General features: G+C 45.7%; 1 protein-coding gene across 3 annotated transcripts in view; it reads left to right on the top strand.

Moving 5' to 3' along the window:
• Nucleotides 1–10,962, top strand: part of LMO1 (LIM domain only 1) — a 43,326-nt gene extending 32,364 nt beyond the window's left edge. For all 3 annotated transcript variants that reach the window (XM_049781098.1, XM_049781095.1, XM_049781097.1), the window contains 3 exons: nucleotides 5,458–5,671; nucleotides 8,075–8,200; nucleotides 10,608–10,962. In XM_049781098.1, the coding sequence (XP_049637055.1) occupies nucleotides 5,458–5,671; nucleotides 8,075–8,200; nucleotides 10,608–10,713 (446 nt within the window). In that variant the 3' untranslated portion in view covers nucleotides 10,714–10,962. The remainder of the gene's footprint in view (nucleotides 1–5,457; nucleotides 5,672–8,074; nucleotides 8,201–10,607) is intronic.
• Nucleotides 10,963–27,685: the final 16,723 nt, after the last annotated feature.

Here is a 27,685-nt window from a genome sequence, read left to right as displayed (position 1 = left end):
TTCTTTCCTGGCGGGGGTGGGGGGGAGAGGGAGAGGGAGAGGTGAGGAGTTTAGGCCACACCTAGCTATGTTCAGGATTTATTCCTGTCTGTGCTTAGGAATCACTTCTTTTTTTTTTTTTTTGGTTTCTGGGTTACACCCAGCAGCGCTCAGGGGTTCTGACTTTACACTCAGAAATCGATCCTGGCAGACTCAGAGGACCATATGGGATGCTGGAATTTGAACCACCACCCTTCTGCATTCAAGACAAACATGCTACCTCCATGCCATCTCTCTTGCACCAAGCAATCACTTCTGTTGATACTCAGGGAACCCTGCAAACTGGGCTGGATACATGCAAAGCAAGGACTAGAGACCCTTGTTAACTATCTCCTTGATCTTGCATGAGTACTATTTTCATACCCATTTTACAGCTTAGGGAAACTGAGCCACTAAGGAGGTAAAAATTATATAGTCTGAAAGTGTCAAATAAGTCCAAGTTACAAGCTATTACATAAAATAATGAGCTGGTACACATTATTTCCAAAATTGATACTTTTGAAAAATTGCTATTCAAAAAGTATCCATATCTTTGTTTTCTTTTGGAGTGTCCTCTGTCAGTGCTCAGGGGACCATATGGTACTGGACATTAACTCCTGAGTTTTGTATATGCCAAGTATAGACTCCAGCCCTTTGAACTATCTACCCAGCCCCAAAGTACAAGTATCTTAACATGCATAAAAGTCTAGTTTTGAGTTGACTCAACTTGACAACTGAATAAGATTTACAGCTTAAATTTCTGTTTCACTGTGTCGGGAGTGGAGAGCTGGACATCTGAATGAGGTCTATATAATAGATTATAGCATTGGGATCAATGATAGTTTCCAGGTTTACTGTGGGTAGGTGAAACTCTGTATGAGGATATAAAGAAATTCTTTCCTTTCTGGAAACTTGACAGAAAGTTAGGAATTTTGCCAAAATAAAAAGTTCAAGGAAACAGAAAACAGGTGTGAAAGTAGGGGCGAAGCTGGGTGTATATTGTGAAGAATCCTATCAGGTCCTCAGCTGGGTCTTGGCACACACAATAACCTTTTCCATTCTCCCCAGCCAGACCCTTAATGCCCCTATTTACAGATGTAAGTCAGAAAGGTGAAGGGATTTACAGCAGGGATTTACTACTACCTTCTAGCTACTTGGGACAATTCCCAGACTGGAAAGAAAGCTCTGACTTTAAGGACTGATCCTGCTCTTAGCCTCAAAGTGACTGTAGAAATGACTTTTTGGGGTTGGGGTCAGGGGGACAGGATAAGACACACTGTCCTAGACAGAATAACTTGGTCCTGGGACCAAATACACAATCCATTTTCAGGATGGAAAGCAACATTATTCCAGAATTCTTCAGGGACCTAATGGGTTCAATGTCAAGCAAGATATTCTGTTATGTGGGTGGAGCTTTAATCACCAGATGGAGTAGCCAATGGTGGTCACAGGGGCCATGAGCTTATCCCATAGTAAGCTGGGACTGAATAGAATGAACACTGGGGCCTTGGAGGAGTTGCAGAGGGTGGGATCCACAGCCAGATTTTGCCTGCTGGCCAAAGGAATGGCACCAGGAACCGTTGAGCTGGGCAGTTTAGAAAAGTTTAGAAGCAGTTTAGAGGCTACCTGGTAGGGAATAGAATCTAACAGACTTCTCTGGTGGGAGTGGAGGTCCCTGCCTAGGAACCCCTGTGGAGGTGGAGGGAGGATATGGGAATTGCTGGATGACCTCTGGCAGTCCCTCCTCATCCCTGCTGTCTGGCCTGTCCTTAGATTAAAGAGCTGAGGGTAAGTGTCTGGTAACTGTATGAATCAGACTGGACAGATGCTCCTGCCATGGTTAGCCTATTGTTCAGGGGAGCAGGCTAGGGGGTGTGCCTGCATCCCCTGCAACATTGCCTCAAAATATCCTGAGGTGTTTTTTTTTGGGGGGGGGGGGGTTGGACATTCTGACTGAGTGAACTGCTTTGCCTTGTGGCCCAGGATGTTTGGCTGAGTGTACGTGTATGCAGGTGCAATTCTGCTCCATTGTCAAATATCAGTGTTTTCATGGGTGAGTAGTAATTACTAAGTAATTTTTAAAACCTGTCCTGAAGGAGTGCAATGCTAGAGATGTGTGTGTGTGAGTGTGTGTGTTTTCCTAAAGTCAGAAGTACATTAAAAGGATTACCATGTAGATTTGATTTTTAGATAACACTAAAATGGATCCCAAATGGACTTTAGCAAGGGGATGCTATCTCCTTAATGGAAAGTGCATGGCCCGAGGCTCAGCTCCCCCAGCCGGGCAGGAAAGGATGAAAGGGGGTGGGGGGAAGAGGTATCTTCAGGGCTTGCTAGCTGTAGGCTGGGAAATCAGGGCTGGAGGAGAATTCCAGACCTTTAAACACACACATTCTCTCTCTCTCTCTCTCTCTCTCTCTCTCTCTCTCTCTCTCTCTCTCTCTCTCTCTCTCTCTCTCTCTCTCTCTCCTTCTCTCTCTCTCTCCTTCTCTCTCCTCTCTCTCTTTCTCTCTCTTTCTCTCTTTTCTTCTCTCTCTCCTTCTCTCTCCTCTCTCCTCTCTCTCCTTCTCTCTCCCCCCTCTCTCTCCTTCTCTTTCCTTTTCTCTCCTCTCTCTCCTTCTCTCTCCTTCTCTCTCTCTTTCTCTCTCTTTCCTTCTCTCTCTCCTCTCTCTCCTCTCTCTCTCCTCTCTCTCCTTCTCTCTCTCCTTCTCTCTCTCCTCTCACTCCTCTCTCTCCTCTCTCTCCTTCTCTCTCTCTCTCTCTGTCTATAGATGTCCCTCCAGATTATTTCACTTCACAGGAAGGCAGGAAGTTTTGTTTTTGCTTTTTTTTTTTGGTTTGGTGGCAACACCACCCAGCTATGCTTGGGTTTTCCTCTTGTTCTGAGCTCAGTGATCACCCCTGAAAGGATTCAGATGACTGTATATGGTGCCAGGGACAAAACCATCATCAGTTACATGCAAGACAAGCACCCTACCTGCCTTACCCACTGTGCAATCTCCTGGGCTTTGCTATAGGGTTTCATGTCTCAGGGACTAACTCCCTGAGAGCTGACAGTGGGGTGCTCCTCAGAGAAGGGAGAAGTCAGACTTCTGCCAGAACTCCAGCCCTTTCCAGGGAGATTTCAAGCCAGCCCTTCCTACCCACCCTCCACAAGTGCTCAGGACTCCTCAGTTAGACCTGGTGTTTGGTTAAAGTCCCAAAACTCTTATGAGTGTTATGTGACCCATGAAGCAGATTCCAGGTTCTGCCTATAGATTCTGGTGGGAGCCAAACCAGCCCAGACACAGGCAAATGGGTCAGGGTAGGAAATCTGAGGCCACTGTGGTTGGAGTCCCCAGGGTTCCCTTTAGTGTTGGCATTGTGGCCTGTGACAGAAGATGGAGCAGAGTGGACACTCCTAGTGCTGAATCCCCCTTACTCTGAGGTACAGGGATTCAGATGTATCCCCTGAGTAGGGGTCTTAGCTACTTATGTCCACTGCCTCTCCAGCCAGTAAGAGTGATGTGCAAATAGGAAGGAACCACACCTGCTGCTCACCCATTTGGGCCTGGATAGAGAAGACACTTTGAGGGGCTTTACAGAGACCTGACCTGCATGGCTGATATTTATAATTACAGCTGTGGGGCTGGAGGCTTCCCAGCAGGCTCACCCAGGCCTTCCTACAAGCCAATTCTCCTCATATCACATTTGCCTCATCTCCTCCCTCTCCTAGGGCAGGTCTTGGAAGGGGCTTCACAGGAACCCCCTACCCCCAGATCTCAGGATCACCTCTTCCTTCTCTGATTCCTCCAGCTCTTTGGAGCTTTGTGACCGGGCAGTGCTAGAGGAGACACAGGCAGGTCTGGGACACAGTCACACTGAGCCCCATCACTCTCAGACCAATTAACCTTTAGAGCTGCATTAAGGAAATGAGGCTGCAGAAAGCCCTACAGGTCTGAGGAGAGAGGATGAACAGGGAGCACAGATAGGCTTCTGCAGCCTTTATGCCATATTCCACCCCTGGGCCACTCTTGGGAGAGGGAAGAGTGCCTGAGCCTTTGTTGCCCCATCCCCAGGATGAGCCCATCTGCCTGGAAACATCATTGCATTTCCTCTGCATATTCTGAGATGGAGATCCCTATGCAGCTGGCTCTCCCCTAAAGCCTGACAAAGGCTGACACCTAAAAGAAAGGGGGAAGGAAGAGAAGTAGCCCCTTAGAGTGCTGGGGACTACAGGCTGAGTGGACAGAGGGGAAAAGACCCAGGACTGGAGAGAGCTGGAGGCTCCTGAAGAGGTAGAGCCAGCAAGGGGTAGGCTCAGGCCTTGCAAAACCAGGGAGAAGCTCTTCCCTCCAGAGGGGGCCACCACCCCAGCTTGAGCTTCCAGAAATAGCCACCTAGCCCCTCACCCCTTGAAACACCCCCACTTTGCTCTTTTCTCCAAGCCATGACTTCATACTGCCTGGCTTCAGGGCTCCAAGTTTACTGAACTCCTGGCTCTGTGGCATCTGCCCTCATTCTTGTATGGCCTCTCCTTGGGACTCCTCTCCTGGACCCTCTCCATTATGCACATGAGTGTCCCAGTCTGCACCCCAGGCCCAGTGTGCATGGGAAGTGTCATAGTGATGTGGTCCTCACAGCCCTGCTTTGTGCTTGCTGCCATTTTAGCTAATGGGTAGATTACCAAGGCCCAGGAAAAGACTGGGGATCCAGAGATTCGTTTTGCTTGGTTTTCTTTGGGCCACACTTGAGCCCAGGAGCAACTCCTGGCTCTGTGCTTAGGTGGTAGTTCCCTGGCAGTGTTCAGGGGACCAGACTGTGCCATGGATCACATCAGGCATCCTGCCTACAAAATACTGAGTCTCCCCTTTTCAGCTGGACCTGATTTTTTCCCCAGGATCTCCTGAGTTCTGCTTCCTCCCAGAACTATCGTACTTTGAACTCTCACCTCTTCATGAATATATGAAGAAATGGTTACATCAAGTCTGACATTTTAGGTTTAAGTGGTGATATGTATTTAACATAAGGTGTTGATATACAGTGCAGCGAAGTTTGAAAGTAGAGATAAGACTTGGAATCCTAATGGCCACCAAGCCTGTTATGAGATTGTGTCCTGAGGGCTGATGAAACAAGTCAGCAAGATGGTGGCTGTATGAGGAATTCCCAGATCTACACACCTGCACGGGGGTGTGAGATGAGGAACAGTCAGATGAAGAGGATCCTTTTGGGGGTGAGAAGGGCTGAGTGTATGCCCCACAGCTGCTTCTAGCATCTAGAGACCTTCCCAGGGCAAGAGGATAGAAAGGGCCATTCAGCTCCAGAAGCAGGAGCCAGACAGGGGGGAGAGGGGTCCTCAGACCACATCTGAGAGGGCAGTAGAGACAAGTAAGGGGCTCCCCCTGCAGAGAGATGTGCTGAAAGGCCAGGAGCCCCATCTCTGTGTGCCCCCACCTGCAGGCGTGCCAATGCTCTCCGTCCAGCCTAAAGGGAAGCAGAAGGGCTGTGCTGGCTGCAATCGCAAGATCAAGGACCGCTACCTGCTGAAGGCACTGGACAAGTACTGGCACGAGGACTGCCTCAAGTGTGCCTGCTGCGACTGCCGCCTGGGCGAGGTGGGCTCCACCCTCTACACCAAGGCCAACCTCATCCTATGCCGCCGTGATTACCTGAGGTGAGACCCCTTTCTGCCCCCATCACATACCACTAAACCTACACCTGGCTGGCTCTGCAGGAATGGCCACTGACATGTAGATTGTCCAGTGTCTGCCACTCAGCCCAGGCCACCAGAACTGTGCCTTTAACCCCTCAGACTCCACTAGCCTAGCTCAAGATTCTCTGCTCCACACCTGCCTTTGCCAAGTGCTTCTCCAACTGACCTCAGAGTCCAGGAGAGGGCCCCTCAGAGGAGCCTCCACAAGGTGTGGGGAAGCTCAGACACTCTTGGGCCCTCCAGCCTAGGACATTAACAGTCTGTGACCTGGGAGTGCAACAGGCAGCTTATTCCTGGGGAAATTGTTTATCTCATACATTTTTCAAACCTGGGTTTTGTTGTTCTTGTTTTTGTTTTTGCTTTTTACCTTTCTGGTGTTGCCAGCAACCAAACCCTGGTCACATATATGCCAGGTCTATGCTTTTTTGCTGAGCCACATTCTGACTCCAGGATCTATGTTGTGAGCTGGTTTCCTCAGTACCTTTGAAGACTAACACTACACTCTGCATTTCTCATTCCCCCATTATTTCCCACAAGCTGGGTCCTTCCTATCCCTGGGCCACCTCTCCTGCTCCCCCTTCTCAGGCCACTTATGACCTCAGCATGGCTGGAAAGAAGCCATTGAGGGAGCAGCGAGTGGGACTTTGGCTGAAGCCCAGCATCTGCATTTGGCAAGGGTGACAGGGGGAGGAGAGGAAGAAGGTTCATCACAGTAATTAATTGGGTAGGCTTGTTGGGGCTCCCTGTGTGCAGGTCAGGACATATTCGGGGGCAGAGTTAGCAGCCTGGGATCCCCTAGAGGAGCTTGTGATTTCCCTGATTGTACCCTGATGCTTTAGGAGCTATGGCCCAGGGCCTGGACAGGCCTGAGGAGAATGAAGAACTCCAGAAAGGAGGTTCAGAAAGGGCTCATGCCTTTATGGCAAGATGATTCTGGTGGTTTGGGGTGTTTGGTGGTAACCTGGAGTTACCAGGTTGAGAAGAAGTAGTGGATTTGGGGTTAGAGAGGGCAGTCACTTGCACACTGGCTTGTCAACAGAGTGCAGCACCCACACGCCTTTGGGGCCAGCTATCCCCCAGCTCTGGCAGAGGCCACGGGGTGGTTCTGTGGCCCTGTGGGCTTATGGCTGGGTGATAGAGGGGTTTTCTTGAGTTTCTCAAAGAACATAGTCCAGTATGCCCACCCCTTATCAGCCCTCTCCACAGCCTCTGCTTATTGGCTGTGGCCTGGCCAGGGAGAAAGGGCCTCTTAGCAGGCAAATAAAGGTCCCAGCCTTTGTCTGACTTAATCTGAGCCACCAGGCAGCTCAACTACTGAATAATAGAGCCAAACTCATCTAAAGGTGCCTGAGCTTGAGCTGGACAAATCAGAGATTAGAAGGGCCTTCCACCCTCTCTGAGCCCCAGACACTCTCAAGCTTGCTCTACCAGTAGCAAGGGGGAGGCTGAGTGACTTGGAACAAGTCACATCCAGCTGAATGTTGGCTGCATGTGGCAGAGCCAGGCGGCTGTTCCTGAACCTAGGAATCCATCAGGGAGCTGTGGGAGCCAAAGGGGTTCTGGGCCTGCTTTTAGGACTCAGTGTGGTTTAATTCTCCTGAACTGGACTGTCTAGATCAATATGTTCCATAAGAAATAAAAATGAAGTGTAGGGAAAGGAAGAAGGACCTGGTCAGGTCATAGGCTCTTAGTAATACACAAGTCAGGCAGTGCAGATTTAGTCCAGGGAATCAAATCTAGTCTCCGACATTTGAGGCAAATGCTTTACCCCATTGCTACCTCCTAGTCATCTGCAACCTAGTCTTTGTAAAAATCCATAGAACAGTGAGAACATATCAGGTGTCACTGAATGAACTCTGGACTGAAATTGAGCAAAAGTTTCTCTAAAGTCTTTGAAGGATCTTCCACACGTTCTTTATGACTAACAAGACCCAGAGAGACTTGGTGACTTGAATGAAGACTCACAGAACTTGGCCCGTAAATAACCTATACATTCAGGCTGTGAATCTAGATTCTTTGCCCAGGACCTTACCCAGGGTCTTCCTAATGACTTCAAAGTCTTCTGGGACCCCAGAGGAAGCTTGAGAGTGAAGCTTTCCAGCTCAGCTCAGGTGTGGACAATAACAGCCCCTGGACCCCTACACACCCATCCCTAGAAAGATATCCTTATTTCTCTGGAATTTGGTTTCTTGGAAAAGTCTAGATGCTGCCAGCTGTATTCTTTCCTGCCTGCCTAGGACTAGCTGCTAAAGCCAGGATGGCAGGAGATGGAGCTCTGGGTCAGAACCACACCTCTGCTCTATCATGCTCTGAACTCAGCAGTATGGTGGGGCCCCTGAGCACTCTGCACCTTTCCATCCACAGGCTCTTCGGTACCACAGGAAATTGTGCAGCCTGCAGCAAGCTGATCCCAGCCTTCGAGATGGTGATGCGAGCCCGGGACAATGTGTACCACCTCGACTGCTTCGCCTGCCAGTTGTGCAACCAGAGGTGAGTGTCATGCTAGCAGCAGCAGGCCAACAGCCAGAGTGGAGCCAGGCCCAGTCCTGCTGGGAAGGGCCAGAGGTACAGGCTGGTGACTTGAGGCCCCAGCACTGCTCAAACAGGCAGCTGCTTCCCAGCATAGGTGCAGAAAGGAAGGATTACTATGGAGGAACACAGGCAGTTGTGGTTCTGTGGCTTCCTGTGCTGTGTTGGGACAAATGTCTGCATGTAACTGGCATGTTTGCCATTAATTCGTGTGTGTGTGTGTATACAAGAGCCCTGTCTTCATAGCATGTTTACGTGACATGTATGTGCTGCATGCAAGTACATGTATGTGGTAGCACAAGAAGGGATTTCCAGAGAACACTTCAGCCCTGTTCTGGTCTTTGGCCTTTGCTCTGTGTCCTAGCCTTGTGTTAGGTTCTGATACCTAATAAGGCAGAATCCTCCTAACTGAAAGCTTACTACCAAAAGGTAGCCCTTTTTCAGGAGCCCCCCAGATCAGGAAGGAGCATATACAAGTTTTTACAGAGAGCCAGAGGGAAGTTTATTTAAGGCACTTTGGCCCTAGGTGGGGCCTCAGTCTGGACATCTTACCCCAGGCTAGAAAGGCTCTATGAAGTTGTGGTGCCACCTGGTGGTAGTGATGGGATCTGCAGGGACCAGGCCGGCACCCAGGGTTCAGGCTAAAGGCTTTAGGGGAAGGTTTTGTTTGTTTGTTGTTGTTTTTAAATACTTTTTATTTTGGTCAAAGTGGATTACAAATATTTCACAGTAATATTTTAGGTACATAGTGACATTGAATCAGGGGCATTCTCACCACCAATGCTGTCCTCTCTTCACACCAGTTCCCAGCATGCATCCCATATCCCCCTCCTTTGCCCCCTGGGCTGCTAGTATAAGTGGTCTCCTCTGTGTCTAGCTTGTTGTAGATTGAGTATTGATTCTGTTGTCACTGGCTTTGTAGTTGGTGTTTAAGTCTGATAATTTTTTTTATTTCTACTCAATGTTCATACAACTGTTTGGTCTTGGTACCCTCCATTATTTCCCCCTCAATTTGTGAGGCAAAGCAAGATGGTTAAAGTTATGTTGTTCTGTTTGGAGGAAAGAAAAAATGGGAGGGAAAAAATTAAAACAAGCAAAAAACTGGAGGAGTCCTTCTAGAGACTATAAAAATCAGTTTAAGGAAAGAAAAGAAAAAGGAAGGACAACGCAAATACTAAGATCACTAGCTACAGAGGCCTGATTTTATCATCCACGATGGAGCAGAAAACTTCCAGACATCACAAAAGGACCTAGGGGAGAGTAAAAGAGCATGTACAGAGCCTGTAGTTATTCCCATGACAGTATACTTCAAGGGTGGAGAAACCCTGTATCTCTTAGGCCAGGGGAAATTCCCTTTCTAATATTAGCTCTTCAATTTTTACTGTGCCTTTGCAAAAAAAAAAAAAATAGCACAAACTAATTTTCTTTGTAATTGTTGTTGCTTGTTCTTTTTTTTTTTTTTTTCATTTCTTTTTCTTTCTTTTTTTTTTTTTCTGTGCTTTGATTCGTTTTTATTTTTGGGACTGTGGTTAGTGTTCGGTTGTTGTCTTTATTGCTGTGGTGCTTTTCAGATTTTTTGTTTGTTTGTTTTTGTTTTGTTGAGGTTGATTTATTTTGCTGAGCATGGACTTGCCAACACATTTTATTCGTGGAGGCCACACCTGGCAATCCTCAGGGTTTACTTGACTTTATGCTCAATGATAATCCTGGAAGACTCAGAGAACTACATTGGGTGCTGGGAATTGGTCCTGGGACAGTCACATGCAAGGCAAGCTCTTGGCCCAAGCTCCTTTAAAACTCGAGGAGGAAAACATAGAGATAGGGGAGAGGACAAAGCTGGGCCTTTAGGGGAAAAATCAGAAGGTAAAGAAGGTAGCATTTACTCATCTCTTGGAAGGGTGCTAGGAAATCCAGGCTCAGTTCAGAGAAGGCCTTTAGTGAGTTTGTGCTATCTCTGGGACAGAATAGAGGGCTGGAAGCACTGATCTGCACAGCCTTCCTCTCCATGCCTACAGTAGGTGCTTCATTTCTACAGCCCCACAGTAGCCCCACCAGCCTCAGTGTGACCTGGAAAATGTGGTGTGATAACTGGGGCACCTGTCTGTCCCTCCTACAACCCCAGGGGCAGGGTATGATCAGAGGCTGGACTGACTATGTGACCACGTTTGCTATGGGAACTTGGGGAATCTGTTCTGAGAAGTTCAAGGAGTTTCCCAGAACCAACCTTCCTTCATGTCCACCTCCTGAGCTGGGCTGGTGCTGGCCTCTGTTCTATACTGGAAGCCTTTATGGCCTCTTTCACCTCTCTCTCTCTCTCTCTGTTGCTCACTTGCCCTCATTCTCTCTTTTTCTTGTTCTCTCTCTCCAGGTTTTGTGTGGGAGACAAATTCTTCCTGAAGAACAACATGATCTTGTGTCAGATGGACTATGAGGAGGGGCAGCTCAATGGCACCTTTGAGCCCCAAGTTCAGTAACGCCAAGTGTCTGGCCTCCAGGCCCATGTGTCTGTCTGTCTGCCTACCCGCCTGGCCAGCCAGCTGCTCTGCCGTGTCTGCACTCGTGTGTCCTGGATGGGAGGTTGCGCTCCTCACTGCTGTGTGATCCCTCCTGGGGCTGGGCCTGTACAGTCTGTCTTCTGTATATAAATGGGAACATTTATTTTATGAGAAATGTAATGCGATTTTATTACTGGCGTGGATTAAACTTATGAATGTTTCCGGGGAGGTCACTCTGCATTGATCACATGTCTGACATTGACCCTTGGCTCTGCCTGCTGCTTAGAAGTGATATCTGGTTCTCTCCTCTGCTTTGGGGAATGGAATGAGTCCAGTGGGTGCCATTGCAGAGGGGAGATACTGCAGGTAAGGAAACAGTTCCCAGTACCCCTAACAGGGGCAGAAAATGGGGTTTCTTCCTTGGCAAAGTCTATGCATTGTACCTTAGCAGACCCCCAAGAGAACCCAGCTAAGACTTTCCTTTCCTGGGCTTCTATGTGGCAGATTCTCATTGTGCCACTCCCAACTGCCCAGCACAGATCTCTACAGTAGGCTCAAGGGAGCCATACCCTTCATCCTCTCGGCCCTCTTGGAATTACAAATAGCATTAACTGTCTCTGCATTCCCCAGAGCCTGGATCTCTGCTCTCTGTCCTGTTTCCCTGAGCCTGAGTCTATGCAGGTGGGAAGCATCTGTTCATTCCTTTTATACACTGAACCCCCTATGCCCACCCATGCACTGCAAATTGCAGGATGGAGGAATCATGCTCAGAGCCAGCCCTTGAGGAGAAGAAAGTCAAGAAGAAAGTAAGCCAGAGCATCTGGAGCATGGCAAGTAGACCTCAGCCAGACCAGGTTCCTCCTATGGACACAGGACCCCTTGTGATACTCTGAGCGTCAGACACACATACACTTTACACACAGGCAGATGAAGGTACATAGGAGATGAATGGAAAGACAGACATGTAGATCACAGCATTTCTTCCTTCCCAGACTGTGTACTACTCACCCAGTCAAGCTTCTTTTTTTCTTGACTATAACTAGTGCACCTAACACAGAACTGCAACAGAAATAGCATCGTGAAGGGATTCAGAGAAGAGGGAAGGCTTTCTGTGCCCAGAACCTGCACAGAGAAGAACGCATGGCCAGACATTCCTCACTTGGAGATTGGTCTGTCCTGGTCTCACAGAATCTCAGGCTGATAGACTGTGTCCCTGTGTTAAACTTTTTCTGCACCTATGCTGGGAAGCAGCTGCCTATTTGGGCAGTGCTGGGGCCTCAAATCACCTTGTCCCAGACCTGTACCTTCATTTTCTCTATGGGCTTTTGGAGGGGGCTGTTTCTCCATATTGGGGTTTTGTCTATGGGAATTGCTTAAGTAAATCTTGAAAGTAAGAATAATCAATTCTGTGTTTTCTACCTTCTGTGTGCAGAAGAGGGGCAAAGATCCTGAGGTCCAGCCTCAGCGGACATTGCTGAGGGGCCTGGGGTGACAGGACTGAAACTACGGCCGTTGCTATATGTGGCCATAAGAGATTTGAGTGAAGAGGGCTGGAGTCCAGAATAAGGAGTCTTCTAAACTAGAGAAAGAAAATACTTTTCCTGCATTGCAGCAACAGCCATCATGTTAGACTCACCCTAGCTATCGGGTCTAAAAAGGTTATGGCTTGTCCCCGTACTCTAACCTCAGAGTTTTCTGTATATAAAGTTATAATCCAAGTTAATTGAATGGTTGTGGGGAGAGAATGGAGCCACTTGAATGCAGTTTCTGGGCAATTACAATTGTTTCCAACAGAGCTACCATATTGCAGCTGTGAAAGAACATGTCATTTTGTAGTAATTATGTAATTAACTTGTCTCACTCCTCTAGGTTGCACAACAATTAATTCTCTCACAAGGAGATAGACTCAGAGTCAGCAGCCGGGCTTTTAAAGCCCCCTAGAGATGGGTCAGCCCCATCTGACCCAACCCACACCATGCCTCAGGATTTCCCTGCTTTGGGTTGTGGAGCATCCTGGTCCTGCTCCTGGTCCTGCTATTGCTGTAGCCACATCCAGAGAGAGGGAAGCACTTATTTCCCTGGGAATCTGGAAGTTCAGATTTACACTGTGAATGGCTGTGCTGACATACACTCTACAGACACTGTCCTATCTAGAGAAGACACTCCTTCCTTCAACTACTCCAGTTTGTACAGGCTTTTCTCAATGCTCGTGAAAGCAATTGGAGAGCTTGAGGGGCAGAGAAAAGTCCATACTGCTCTCTCAGTAACAGCATACCTGGGAGGGGCATACCTGGGGTGGGGTAGGATGGGGCTAACTCTGGGTGGATGATGGGGATTACCTTCTGGAGAGGATTCACAAACACTAGAGGTGACACCAAGAAAGCTTACCTCTGTCTCCAAGGTACTGTGTAGGGAAAATGACTAATGGAGGGCCTGGCCGGTTCTAGTCTGGTTCTTCATGAGGCTGCAGCACCACAGGAAGTTGAAATTCAGGTGAACTAGAGAACAGTGCATTCCCATCATTCAAGGCTCTAACAGCTCAAGCCTCAGCCTGCGGTATATGAGCTACAGGACTGTGTTAGGCATTGGGCACCGTGAGGTGCACAATTCCCTCCTTCCCCCAATTAATCCAGTGACCCTATCTATCCATTTGCCCTTCTTGGTGACCCAATTCCAGACATGCCCAAGCAAGGGGTTTGGAACCCATGGAACAGGGCACCTATTCTTTTTGGCCTAGAGCTGGAGCTGGTCAGTCACAGTCTATTTAGTTTGGTGCAGATCTTTCCACTGCTGTGGGGCCCACTGAGCTCTCACAGAGGTGCTCTCCTTTCTCCTGAGTGCCCAGGAATACTGTCCCCATCCCAAGTCATGCAGGAGCACTGGTTGGCTGAATCCCCATAAAATTACTGCTGATATCTCACTGCAAAGAGAGCATACTGTCATGAAAAAGTTGGTACTGAACTACAGTTTACCCCTAAAACAACAGCACTCTAAGAATGGGTTAAAATGAATAACCCACAGAAATACTTGATCTGTACCAAGAAGTACCGTGGATCCCTAAAAAATGCTGGTTTATCTTGAAAATATACCCAAACACACACATAAGTGCACACACACACACACACACAAACAAACAAGCACACACACACCACACCTAACCCCACCCCCAATAGTGAGTGAATCAGAACTTCAAGAGCAAAATTGATCTATCACTGGGAGGCTTTTATACAGTCTTTGCCTTTTCTTAGGGGAGAGGGTTGAGCAACACTCAGTGGTGCTCAGGATTATTTTTTATTAATATCTTTATTTAAACACCTTGGTTACAAATAAGATTGTAGTTGGGTTTCATGTAAAGAACACCTCCCTTCACCAGTGCAACATTCCCACCACCAATGTCCTAAATCTCCCTCTTCCCCACCCCACCCCCACCTGTACTCTAGACAGGCTTTCCACTTCTACTCCTGGTTCTGTGCTTAGAAATTACTCTTGGTGGTGCTTGAAGGTGTTGGGGATTAAAATGGAGTTAGTTAATTGCAAGGGTAGTGCCTTAATCTCTGTACAATGTCTCTGGCCCTATACTATCTTATCCCCAGAAAGGTGGGGATTCCATCCCCAAAACTTAGTTGTTGCCTCAAAATTGGAGTACTTCAGGGTAGATTATTTTTCAGATTCCTCCCACTGGCTCTTTTACCTAGCAATAGCCTTCCTACTTGGGGATCTGTCCCAACCCAGCAGCCCTTGCCCTTCCCACCGCCCTGTTATTCTTATCCCTCAAGTCTCTATAGTTCCAACACTGGCCCAACTCACTCTTCTGTGCCCAGAGTTGTGGGAAAGTTTCTTGTTAAACCTCTTTCTGCTCCAAAATTTTGTCCTTATACCACCTGAAGCCACTTCTTGTCACAGGAAGATGCTTACTAGCATTCCTTGGCCATGGCTTCCATCCTTGAGATCCCTTTAGAGTCTCATGGTGGACAGGCTGCCTCCAGCATCCATTATGGTTATGGGGCAGAGGCAAGAAGGATGTGACTGAAAGCATGGATAGAGGAGAGGAGAGGATGGCTCATACCCCCGAAAGCCTGAAATATGGCAACTCAGAGAGAACAAGCTTTTATAAATGCCTTTTTCCTAGGAAAATCTGAATTTGAACTCCACAGTGGTTTTCTTCTGGGCCATCTCCTTTATGTGAGCTGGTGGGATTTCTCTGACTAGCTTGGTTCCCTGTTTCTCTTTCCAGACCCTAAGGGTGCACATACATGACCAAGCTTCTAGTGGGTGCACTAAACCCTGATTCTCCAAGTTCACATGATCTGAGCAAAAAGCCAACAGGCACACCACAGATGGTCTCACTGGTGTTGGCTGAGCCTGACTAGAGCCTCTCCTGGCAAGGTGTGAGCCCCACAATCTGGAACCACACTAGAACACAACCTGATACCAGAGGGAAAATGGTTCAGCAGTCTGTCAGAGACTCAATCTACTTTTCGTTTTTTTTCTGTAAGCTGAGTGGGGAGTCCTTGAAGGGATTCCAGGGGCTTCCATGGCCTAAAGGATCTGAGGAACTGAGATAGGTTTAAGGCCATACTTACTGTTCTGTGTGTCTTCCTAAACTGCGGAATGTCGAATCTCTCCTAACCAGACATTAAGAGATACCTCACATTGGCTCAGGCACTCTTCCTGACTCTGTTAGCACCCACTAGGGATGTGAGAGAAGCTGAGAAAGAGAGAAACAGAGAAGGAGGGAGTGAAGGAGCATGGAAGAATTGAAAGGATAAATTAAAGAGGAAAGAGAGAAGAGAAAGGGGCTGGCATCATTCTAGAATAGTTTCATATTTCTCTTTCCCCCACACTCTTCAGCTAGCCACTCAGTCTCAGGTTTAGCCCACCTGAACTCACTAGAACCTGTGGCTGGGAAATGTCCATTAGAGAGAAGAAAAAGAGAAGGAATGAGCTTTTTTTCCTTCCCACCCCCTTTTCCTGCCCATCTTACCCAATGAGCTCATGGTAGGAAAATTGAGAATCAGAAAGTAAAAATGATGGCCCAGGGGCTTAAGAAGCCTTCTTGGGGTGGAAGGAAACCAGATCTCCTGTGTGCAGGTTGGAAGTTGTCTGGGATGTTGCCTGCCCTGGTGCCTGGGACTTGCTTTCCAGCCGAGGCTTCTGCCCCTGCCCACAGGAGGGAGGTGAGAGGTGCTGCTGAGCCCATAAACCTGTGCTGAGCTCTTCACCCTGAGTTTTCCAGATTAATATGATATGTTATTCTTTAAGAGACCAAGATAATTTATCTTGGGTTCTTGGCTGTGCCATCTTTATACCCCCACAAATGGCCCCCACCCCCAAATACCACACATTAGTTGGTTTCATGGCTTCTTGGAATGCTAGCTCACTTGTTCTGAAATGATCACCTGCCATGGACGATGCAGTAAGAATAGACAGACACTAGTTTTTCCTCCAACATCACATGACAAGTTTTCTAGGCAGAAAGATGGTTCACTGTGAAAACATGAATCAATGATGCCTGGTGTAGCATGGGATGGTGGCTGGTATGACCCACTCACTTACTTCATTCTTCTTCAACATCACTACCTTAAGCTTGACTTGTAGTTCTGGTGAACAGGGTATAGGCTTATCCCCCCTTCTCTGAAAATACCTTCTCAGTCGCTGATCCACAAAGGGATCGAGGGAGGTGGCTTCTGCATTGCAGAACTTGGGTATGGGGGCTCCTATCTACTGCCAACAGTATGCTCCTTTAGGCACCTTTGAAGAAAGGGTTTATAATACCAAGATCCTGGTTTTTCTATGTGCCTCCATGCAGTACTGTGGCCCCACTCCCAGACCAGAAGTACCAGGCCCCCTATAGCACCTCTCATAGCAAAAGAGTAAGAGGGATTTTTGCACAGAATGAGGTTGGGATGAACTCAGAGCACTCTGGGTCCCCTTCTCTAACTTCCCATGCCCTCTAGATAGTGGCAGCTGGCCCCACCTGTTCTTCACTACAGCCCTCTCTTTTTATTTAGGACCTCATGAAAGCTCATCTCTGTTCATTAAGTCACCCCACCCCTGCTTTCATTAGAGATGAGAGCTAATTACCAGTTCCTCAGAGGCCCCATGACAGGCCATCCTAGAACTCAGACAGTCCTTAAAATGGTTTTTGAATCCCATTTCCCTTCAATGAATAAGTGGTCCTGCCTTCCCTATTCAGACTAATTACCAGGGACTTCCCATATGCAGAAGCTGCTCCTTTGTGTCCACCCAGCCCTATGCAGGCAGTGGCTCCTTATAGAAGCCTTTCAAGACAGCTGAGAAAACAGCAACAAAAGGCTGTTGTCTCTCCAGGAGGGCTAAGTCTAAAGGAGACAGATTGGAGAGTGTTAAGGAGAGAAATAGGAAACAACTATGAAGTTGTTTACAGAAACTCTCTGAGGCCTCAGTACTGTAAAACTTCCCAGTACAATGTGGCCAGAGCAATGATACAGTAAGCAAAGTGCTTACCTTGCACACGGCCAGCTTTGGTTTGATCCCAGCATTATATATGATTATAAATGATTATAGATGATCTCCTGAGTCCACCAGGAGTGATTCCTGAGCACAGACCCAGGAATAAACTCTGCACACTACCAATTATGGTTCCAAACCAGACAAAAACAAAAACAAACAAAAACAATAACAAGCAAAACTTCTCAGTGCAGGTCCAGGGTTAAAAACAGACCAGGAAAGGAGGAAAGCAGGGCAAGTCTTCTGGTCTGTGGGGAGCTCTCCGTGGTCCTGGAACTTCCAAGTCTGGGCCCTTTGTTTAATGAACAGATGCCCAGGATGTAAGGGGCTGCAAGTAGGCACCTCCATGTATGTTGATGTGTCCTTCATCTAGTAAATTCATACCACTGCTAGACCTTCTGCTCAGAGTTCTCCAGATGCAGAAAACTATGCCAAGCCTTCCTTACTCTCACCTTATCTTCAGATCTGCTTGCTTATCTGGGGTCAGCAAGACAGAAAAACCAACTGGGTCATTGAAAAGAGTGTATGCTGAGTGAAATAAGTCAGAGAGAGAGAGAAAAATACAAAATGGTCTCACTCATCTATGGGTTTTAAGAAAAATGAAAGACACCCTTGTAATAATAATTTTCAGACACAAAAGAGAAAAGAGCTGGAAGTTCCAGCTCACCTCAGGAAGCTCACCACAAAGAGTGATGAGTTTAGTTAGGGAAATAACTACATTTTGAACTGTCCTAATAATGAGAATGTATGAGGAAAATGGAGAGCCTGTCTAGAGTACAGGCGGGGGTCGGGTGGGGCGAAGGGAGACTTGGGACATTGGTGATGGGAATGTTGCACTGGTGATGGGTGGTGTTCTTTACATGACTGAAACCCAAACACAATCATGTATGTAATTAAGGTGTTTAAATAAATTAAAAAAAAAGAAAAAGGAAATGAACAGAAAAAAAAAAGATGATCGAACCAAGGTTCATCCTGGGTCAGCCACATGCAAGGAAAATGCCCTACCACTGTGCCCCCACTCCAGCCCCAGTGACAGCCAAAAAAATTTTTTTTTTAGTTTTTGGGTCACACCTGGCAGTGCTCAGGGATTACTCCTGGCTCTATGCTCAGAATTCTCTCCTTGCAGACTCGGGGGACCATATGGGATGCCAGGATTCGAACCACCGTCCTTCTGCATGCAATGCAAATGCCTTACCTCCATGCTATCTCTCCAGCCCAACAGCCACATTTTTAATTGGGCTATAATTATCTTTTCTAAAAGGCTTATTGATAAGTTACTGAAAGATTATAACGTAAGTTCATTGTTGACATTATATAGGGACATATATTTTATATATGTATATATATTTTAAAGTATATTATAACATTATATATTATGAAAAAAAAACGTACAAAGTAAGAAATAAAATGGTCAAACAGAAAAAAAAAGAAAGAAAAGAGTGATCTCTTGGAATCAGAGAAATAGTACAACACTTGCCTTGCATGTGGACAACTGGGTTTGATCCCCAGCACTCCATAAAGTCCCCTGAACTTCACCATGTATTCCTCCACAAAAATAGAAAATAAATGGCCATTATTTTATATATAAGTAGTATACAATTATATGTAATGGAATTAATATAATTATATTTAATAAAATAAAACAAATAAATATACAATATACAATTAATATCTAGCATTACACAATGTAATGTTATATAATTATAAAGGGTATATAATTATGTGTCTATATCATAGCAATATATGACAACATATATAAAAAGATATGTGCATGCATTAAAATTTGCATAACATATACATTAATACATGAATAATTATATGATAATTTTTATTTGAAACATATAATTTTATGCTGTGTTTTAGATGTTGTTTTAATGTATAAAGACTAATATTTTCCAACTTTAGGTTACTGATGCCCTTTGACTCTTATCCCTGTTTTCATTGGAAATTATGCCATATCTTGAAGTCCTCTTCTTCCCACTTTTTAGGAACCTTTGAGTCTGCTCCCAAGGCATGCTTTACTAGGCTAACACTATCTGATTTCTTCTCAGACCCCTAATGTTTAGCCCATAGCTATACCTTGTTAGCATAAAGATAAAAGAAAAAAGAGGCATTATTTGTCTTTTGGGGATCCCCTGGTTTCCATAATCCCTGGATTTTCCTCAGGCCATGCAGAGGTCAGTTTACCCCTTAGCCCTATTAACTACTGGCTTTTTCTCTGAGAGCTCATAACCACTAATAGTTTGAAGAGTGAGATAATGCACCTCTAAATCTCTTTTCTGCACTTCATTTGTCTTTGCATCCTGATCTTCACAGGTAAACAGGCAAGAATAAAAAAGTTATTTCATACAGGGCAGGGCCAGAGGGATAGTACAGGATTAAAAGCACAAGAGTTGCATGTGAGCCCTCCTAGTCTAAATTCCAGCACTGTTTATGTTCCCCTAAATACCTCCAGGAGTGAACCCTAAGCACAGAAGCAAGAGTAAGCCTTGAGCACCACTGTTTCTAATAAACCCTAAAAATATTTATACAGAAAAGGCAAAGTTTCCAGCTTCCCATAACAAATGTAGGTTTCAGACTCTTGAGGCTTTCTAATGATGACAGGTTCCCCATGACATGTTGAGAGCCTTAACCCTCTAAGGAAATGCTCACATTTTCACCTACCCTTAGTGCTCCAAAGTAGTCTCTTGTCTGGAAAAATGATGCACTTATGGAGAGATGAGAGGCAGATGTCAAGGGCTTCTGGCACCCTGTGAGTGGTCATGATCCTAAAGTCACAAGTCTTTGCTTTCTGGAAACCAACTCACCCAACATGAAAAAAATGACAGATCCACGAAGAAGTCTTTGCTTATTAAATTCCTGTCACACCCATTGTACATTTGAACCTCACAACATCTTTTGGATTTTTGGAGAGCTCATATCATAATTCCCACTTTATAGGTAAGAAAATAAAAATACAGTATTATACAATGTTTTGTTTTACAATAAATTAAAATATTGTCCTGTAGTGATGGCTAACCTGTTGAGCCCGAGTGCCCAAACTTCTGCACAATGCCCGGTCCTCTCAATGGCCAGTCCGGCCCTGTTGCCAGATGAGCTGCAAAGCAGACACCAGCACACTTGCCTCCGGCCATGCGCCACATATCTTAATTTCGGACCTCCTTCCCTCGTGCCAGCTGCAAGGCCTTCCCATGCCACTGCTAGCACACGTGCCAGAGGTTCACCATTGAAGTCTAGGATATGCAGAGGTGGGAAAGTAAGTTAGTTCTTTTACATCCAGACAAGTTGCCTGCTCCATGATCCCTCCAGCGCTCCCTATTAATATAAATAACACATGGTGTAAATGAATGAATTTGGTTTCTGTTTGGTTTTTAGGGGGTATTTTTGTTTTGGGTCACACCAAGTGATGTTATTCCTAGCTTTGAACTCAGAAATTACTCCTGGTGGGCAAACCTGTGTTTGACACAGGATCAAACCTGTGTCAGCCATGTGCAAGGCAAATGCCCTACCTGCTGTACTATTGCTCTGGCTTGGGTGAATGAATACGTATCAGATTGTGCAAACATTTGGCTGTAAAGTGGTTGACCCTGAGCTATTTCTTGCAGCAAGGACAACTAGTAATGTGAAAGAGCTCAGTCTCGCTTGGCTGGAATAGAAGTGAGGACATTGAGAATTGGGCTGTGCTTAAAGGTGAGGACATTGGAACTGAGTGGAATATTTTAAGCCCATTTGCATGAGGAAATATAGAGCTAAATTTCTACAGCCTGAAATCTATAGCCACTTCTCTATGTCTTTTTTTTTTTTTTTTGCCAGATCACAAAGAATCTCATTACCAAATTTCTGCTTTGGAAGGGTGGAGAGAAGAAAGTTTACAAGAAGGCAGGGATATCAAGGGAGAAAGGTGGGTTGGGTTTGGTACCCAGGAAATAGAATTGGCTTATTTGATCAGAGCCTAAGACATATTTGGGTGGACCGAAGAAGAAAGGACACTTGTGGCAGAGACCGAAGCAAATGCAAAGACCAAACAGAGCTTACGGAGATCAGAGAGGATCAAACAATCTGACATATTTGAAGTCAGGGTGCTTGCTAGGAGCATGAAAGGAAACTTTAAGGAAAGGAGTGATATGGTGATATTAGATGATCTCTGTAGTAGGAGCAAGGAAATGTTGGGGATTATGGAATGCCCTTGATTAGGAAACACTATTAGGTCCAAAAGACGAATTGGGCTCATTGGGTAGAAGAGCACATTGGAATAGTTGATGTTTTAAAATGCCATTTCCCACTGAGGCACAATAGCTTTCTGACTTCTTGGCTAATTTCTGAACAGGACTTGCCCTGTCACTTACTGCGAGATATCTCCTATTGGGTTCCCATTCTATGGACTGTTTGGGAAGCATCTTCATGTGGCTACATCTTGTGTAGAATTCCATCACAGGTATAAATGAGACTATGATGAGGGACCTTCTCAGGATTCCAGAACCCACAATGCCTCTTTGAGAGCAGTCTAGTGACCTCAGCAGAAGGAAAATTGAGATTGTTCATGCACTTCTTCTCTCCCTTTTATCACCCACCTTTCTATGTATCTTCCATGTGGGGCTCTCTAATGAATATATGTCTACAATAGAACAAGGCCAGGGAGATATGAAAGTAATGAGGCTAACAAAGACCCTCAGAAACTTCCAAAAAAGAAAGGAGTAAGGAGACAGACAGTCTGTGAAAAGGTCTTCACTCAATGGGCGGTGCTGTGGCAGAGTTTTGAGACAATCTGTGAGAGAAAAGGGTGCCCTCTCAGTTTGGGAGACAGGCCATTTCTGAAGCAAGGACACAGCCCATCAGGCAAGGAGCATGCTCATGAGGAGTGGGAGAAGCACAGGCGTGGAAGAGGGTAAGCTTCCATGGAGGGTGACAGGCTCAGTGCCCGCCACACAGCATGAGGGAGGAGGGTGACAAGGCTGCTGGCAGGGGATCTCATGTCCGGCTGAGGAGAGAAGCCTTTATCCTCAAGACTGCAGGAAAATGACAGAGCTTTTGTAAGTTTTATAAGTGGAACAAGGACATGATCAGATGCGCACTTTTTGAAAGAGCACTCAGGTGATATAAAGGGAGAATCTGAAAGAAGCAATCCCAGGGGGTGTGGGTGGTAGACCCCTGCAGTTTCAATTGCCCAGGTGAGAAATGAGTTTTGCATGACTGGCTTTTCATGAGCCCCTGCTGGGCTTTTTTATTTTTATATCCATTCAAAAAACATATACTCAAACCCTCCTGGGGACAGCGAGGTGGAATCAGCCCACCCTGACAGAGTTTTCCAGATTTGCTTTTTTCCCTTTTCAGAAACCCCAGCCTGTTAGCTCTCACCCCAATGACTTTAACCCACACACTGATTCTAGAAAATTAAATGGCTGAAGTAGGGCCAAAGAAATAGTTCTAGTGTTAAAGCACTTGCCTTACATGCAGCTATCCTCAGTTTGATGTTTGTTACCCCATATCATCCCCCAAGCTCTGTCAGGAGTGATCTTTGAGCATAGATAGAATCTTTAGTAAGCCTTTTAAGCACAGCCAGAAGTGGCCCAAAATCCTTCTCTCCCCCCCCAAAAAAAAGAACTGGCTGTAGAAAAGAAACTTACGTTAGGCATGAGATGAACTATGACCTCTTCCTCAACCTTCTTCCCCCATTACTAGTGAAGACAGTTCACTGTCTCAGAGAAAATCAAGAACAATACCAGTGTCCCAAGTGGCTCATATAGAAGCAATCTCTCTAAACAAAGTTTTCTATGAAAGCAGGTCCATAAAATTAGACAAAAGTTTATGAGTGTAATAATTCCATGTCATAATTACTAGAGAGAAATAAAAATCCATGACAAAGAGGATATGTAGCCCTCTGGTGAGAATGGACTTCATTATAGAAGTGAACTTTCCCAGGCAAATCCCAAAGGAAGCAATGCATTTGTTTCTGCCTGGGAGATTGGTCTAGAGCCAATGTGTTGATGCTTTCTCCTCTTGTAGGAATAGGAACACCTACCTGAGACAGACTGTGGTAGGCCTTCCACTCCCAGTCTCTATTCCATGGAGAACCAAAGGATTGTACCTGTGGTATGTCCAGAGTTGTCCTCAGTAGACTTAGAATTACATTCTCTGACAGGAGGGGGTTTTATGTCTTTGTTTTTGTATATGAATAAGGAAAAGAGTAGCCCTAATTTCCACTAGAAGTATTTATGACCTTAAAAGAAAACAGCCTGAGAATGAAGATGACACCAGTAGAGGTAGAACAGAGGACTGAAGTTAATGGCGTGGGTTAATTGCAGTTAGTTGCAGTGTCTTTATTTTTAAGTCATTTAAACTTGGAATTTCTTTTTTTGTATTAATTATAAATTTTTATTTTGACCATATTGCCTTACATATCTTTCACAGTAGTATTTTAGGTACATACTAACATAGAATCAGGGGAATTCCCATCACCAAATTTGCTCTCCCTCCACCCCCGTTCCCACCCTGTATCTCATATCCCCCACCCTCACCCACCAGGCTGCTAGAATAAGTGGTCCCCTCTGTGTCTAACTTACTACTTAGTGAGCATACATCTGTTTGGTCCTGGACTCTCCCTTACTTCCCCCTCTATTTGAGAGGTAGAACTAGATAGTTCAAGTTACGTGGCTTTGTTTGAAGAAAAGAAAAGCAATAAAATGGGTTAAAAATCAAAAAAGTCAAAAATGGGCAGAATCTTTCTAGAGCAGGGGTCTCAAACTCGAGGCCCATTTGCGGCCCTCTGTACAACATTTTGTGGTCCTTCCCTAGAGGAATCTTTTTTTGTTTTGTTTTGTTTTGTTTTGTTTTAGTTGTTTGGGTCACACCCCCAATGTTCAAAGCTTACTACTGACTTTGCACTCAAGGATCACCTCGACTTTGCCTCCTGCAGCCCCCAGGTAAATTGAGTTTGAGACCCCTGTTCTAGAGGCTCTCAACCTCAGTTTGAGAGAGGAAAGGAAACAAGGAATTAAAATACCACAACAATAAAAAAAGAAGTATCAAATAAGATATTAAACCTGGAATTTCTATTACTTGCAGCCAAAAGCATCTTTACCAACATACTATCCAAAGGATTCTGACAGTGAGATTCTGTTGCCTTTGGTGTAATACAAGGAACCTTTTTGACTGCACTAAACCTTAGGCCATGGACTTCCAGCTTCTTATTTTCAAGTGGATATTTAGCTGAATGCTTCAGTATAAATACTTACATCAAGAGGCCGGGCAGATAGCTGGCTTGTGGTGTCTTGATCCTGGAGGCCAGCTCTTCCCAGGTATGGGGTTAGGGGACACCCCATGCCAGATGGCATTCTCCCTAGCTGGGAGGCTTGGCAGGCCTCCAGCCATTCCCCTATTTCCCCCCCTACTCCAGGCCTTTCCTGGTTGCCGGCCCAGGTGGGCTCTATCGTGGTCCTCAGGCTTTCCCCCTTTCTCTCCCGACACTAAGGGGGGGACAGATGGGGTGGATGGTGGGCTAATGCAGCACTGTGTATGTTGGGACATTACATCATGACATTCACTGGTATTGTTTTCTTCTCATTGGTCTCCATTTAAAAAACCTTATATATTTAAAATAAAAATGAGAGGACTAACTCTCAGTTTGGGAAGAGACCAGTTTGGGTGGGGGTACCATATATTTTCAAAATAAAAATGAGAGGATGGATTCTCAGGTTGGGAAGAGGCCAGTACTCTTTTCCTACTTGTTTACTCTCAGCGACCTCTTGGCCTCTTCCTTCTTTCATTGTGTAGCTGTGGTTGCTACCATACTAGGTTTCTGATTAGTTCCCATGAACGGTGACAATTGAGTCCACTGTCTTAAGTTAGATTGTTTATTTTCCCCATTTTTTTCTCTTCTTTGTGAACTGTTCAATAAGGTATTTTGGTGAAAGAGTCCCTCTCTATCTTTCCTTCCCTTTGTTATTTGTTAAATAAGGAAGTTTGTAGAAGTGTCCCTCCATTTAACATTTATATAAGAACCAAGTCAATTGGATTGTGGGACTTGTTCTAGCATCCCCATAGGCACCAATCTCGCTGTGAACTGTTCAATAAGGAATTTTGGTGATAGAGTCCCTCAGTTTAATTCTTATGTTTGAACCAGGTCACGGGGATTGTTGGACTTGTTCTTGTGGCCCCCTTATGCACTGATAACGCCAGGTGCATCATTCCTTGTTTGCATGAGCACATTAAAATGTAAAATACTATACATACAAATAAGTTCTTATCTAATAGAGATAGGAACACACAAATCTTGTGGTGCAATGGAACCTTACAAACCCTGAACATTGACATGATGACCTAGCACAGGCCTCAGAGGTTTGGGTATTTTCCAGTCACTCCTAAACTAGGGAAGCCATCTATGAAACATCCAACGTTGTTTATGACATCACCTGGAAGCAATCCTCTACCAGGGAAGACCCTACTGCTGCTCTGACATTGATTTACTCAAAAGAGTCTTCCTTTAACACTGAGAAGATTGAAACAACAACGACGACCTGTGTACTGGACAGGGCTTTCTGCATTGCCCATTTTGTGAGTTGAAATTAGACACTGCTCCGCACCATCATGACTTCAATGTAGGATATTACAGATTCCAGGACCTTCAATACAGAAATGTGAGATCAACAACAGAGACTGTGAAAAATATAACTGTATGGGTAGTACAGACAATGACCGGGATTGGACAAACTAGTTTGCCTGGAGCCTAGAAATGGCCTTATGTCAGGAAACTTCAGGGGTAGGGTCTCCTTGTACTTAGGTCAAAGTTTTTCCTTTCCATGACCCCCATACTTTGGTGGGCCCATGCAAACGATAATTGCCACACTAACATTGTTTTTACAGTGCTCCTTTGACTCCAAATCTTTAAGAAACCACTAGTAAAAATATATAGAACTGCAAAAAAAAAAGGTTTACATTAGTGTTAACATATATGCTTTTAGTTACACTAGCATTCTGGGGGATAAAGGAGGGAGATAAGGGATATATGCTTGGGAACAGGGATGAAGGGAGGACAACACTGCTGGTGGAAAAGCCCTCATTTATTGTCACCGTGTACCTTAAATATCACTGTGTAAGATTTGCCATTATATATTCTAATAAATGTCTGTCATTTAAATATAAAAAATAAATAAATACTTACATCCTGGTATATTGTTAGATTTTGGAAAGACAAGACAGATTGCCAGTCAGAGAAGGGTTGGACTTCTCCTTGATACCTACCTTTGTCTATCACTGCCCATAAAGCATTTCAGACAACACCTAGGTCCCACAGTCATCTACTTTTCTAAGAATACTATCAATATTCAACCATTCCTCTTCTCACCAGACAACCAGAAATGAGACAGTGAACTACAGGAGAGGGATGGCTCTTCTTTCCACATGCAGAACCAGAAAGCCCTCCGTAGCACCCTCTTTCTGACCCTATTTCTTTTTTTTTTTTTTTTTTTTTTTTGTTGTTTTGTTTTTGGGCCACACCCGGTGACGCTCAGGGGTTACTCCTGGCTATGCGCTCAGAAGTCGCTCCTGGCTTGGGGGACCATATGGGACGCCGGGGGATCGAACCGCGGTCCGTCTCCTAGGCTAGCGCAGGTAAGGCAGGCACCTTACCTCGAGCGCCACCGCCCGGCCCCCCTATTTCTTGAGGAGAGGAACCACACATAATTCAGGGATGAACAGAGTGAACAGTGTAGTGCAGGGGTCTGCAACCTTTCAGACATAAAGAGCCACTTGGACCCGTTTCCGAAGGAAACTGGGAGCCGCAAAACCATTGCAACATTTAAAACAAATATAACACTGCATATATTGTTTCTTACCTTAATGCTATATACGTCACCAGGTACGGCTGCCTCCATTGGCTCCGCTCCTCAGCTCCGCCTCACTGCTATAGATATAGCGGAGAGAAGCGGAGCTGAGATTAAAGCAGTATTTTTTTTTTCTGACATCGGCTCCGGAGCCGCGGCAAGCCTTCAAAAGAGCCGCATGCGGCTCCGGAGCCGCAGGTTGCCGACACCTGGTAGTGGGTCAAAGTTTCATTCATGGGAAAGAGCCTAACAGCCAACTGGCAGACAGACAAAAGCTGGAAGCCACATTTTGCCAGGATGTGGATATCAGCAGACTGGGAACAATTCCAGAAGGTCGTGTGTGCGCGTGCGTGTGTGCTTGTATGTGTGTGTGCATGCGTGTGTGTGTGTGCGTGTGTGCGTGCGTGCGTGTGTGTGTGTGTGTGTGTGTGTGTGCGTGTGGTTTGTGCCTGTCGTAGCTGTAGGTCACCACCTGGTTGGAACTCTGGCCATTGTCAGATCTCTTTCCCCCTGCTATGCCTTAGAGCTCTTATTCCCTTACTTCTGAGCATCCACTGCAAAAAGGCTTTTCCCATCAATGCTCTCCATCATGCCCTGTAACTCTTGTTTTCTCTTATTCCACCTGTTTTGTTTTCTCTCTATCC

The sequence above is a fragment of the Suncus etruscus genome, chromosome 9 (genome assembly GCF_024139225.1).
Source record: "Suncus etruscus isolate mSunEtr1 chromosome 9, mSunEtr1.pri.cur, whole genome shotgun sequence".
Taxonomy (NCBI): domain Eukaryota; kingdom Metazoa; phylum Chordata; class Mammalia; order Eulipotyphla; family Soricidae; genus Suncus; species Suncus etruscus.
The sequence above is the reverse complement of the archived record's forward strand: the minus strand, read 5'-3'. Positions and strand labels throughout refer to the sequence as shown.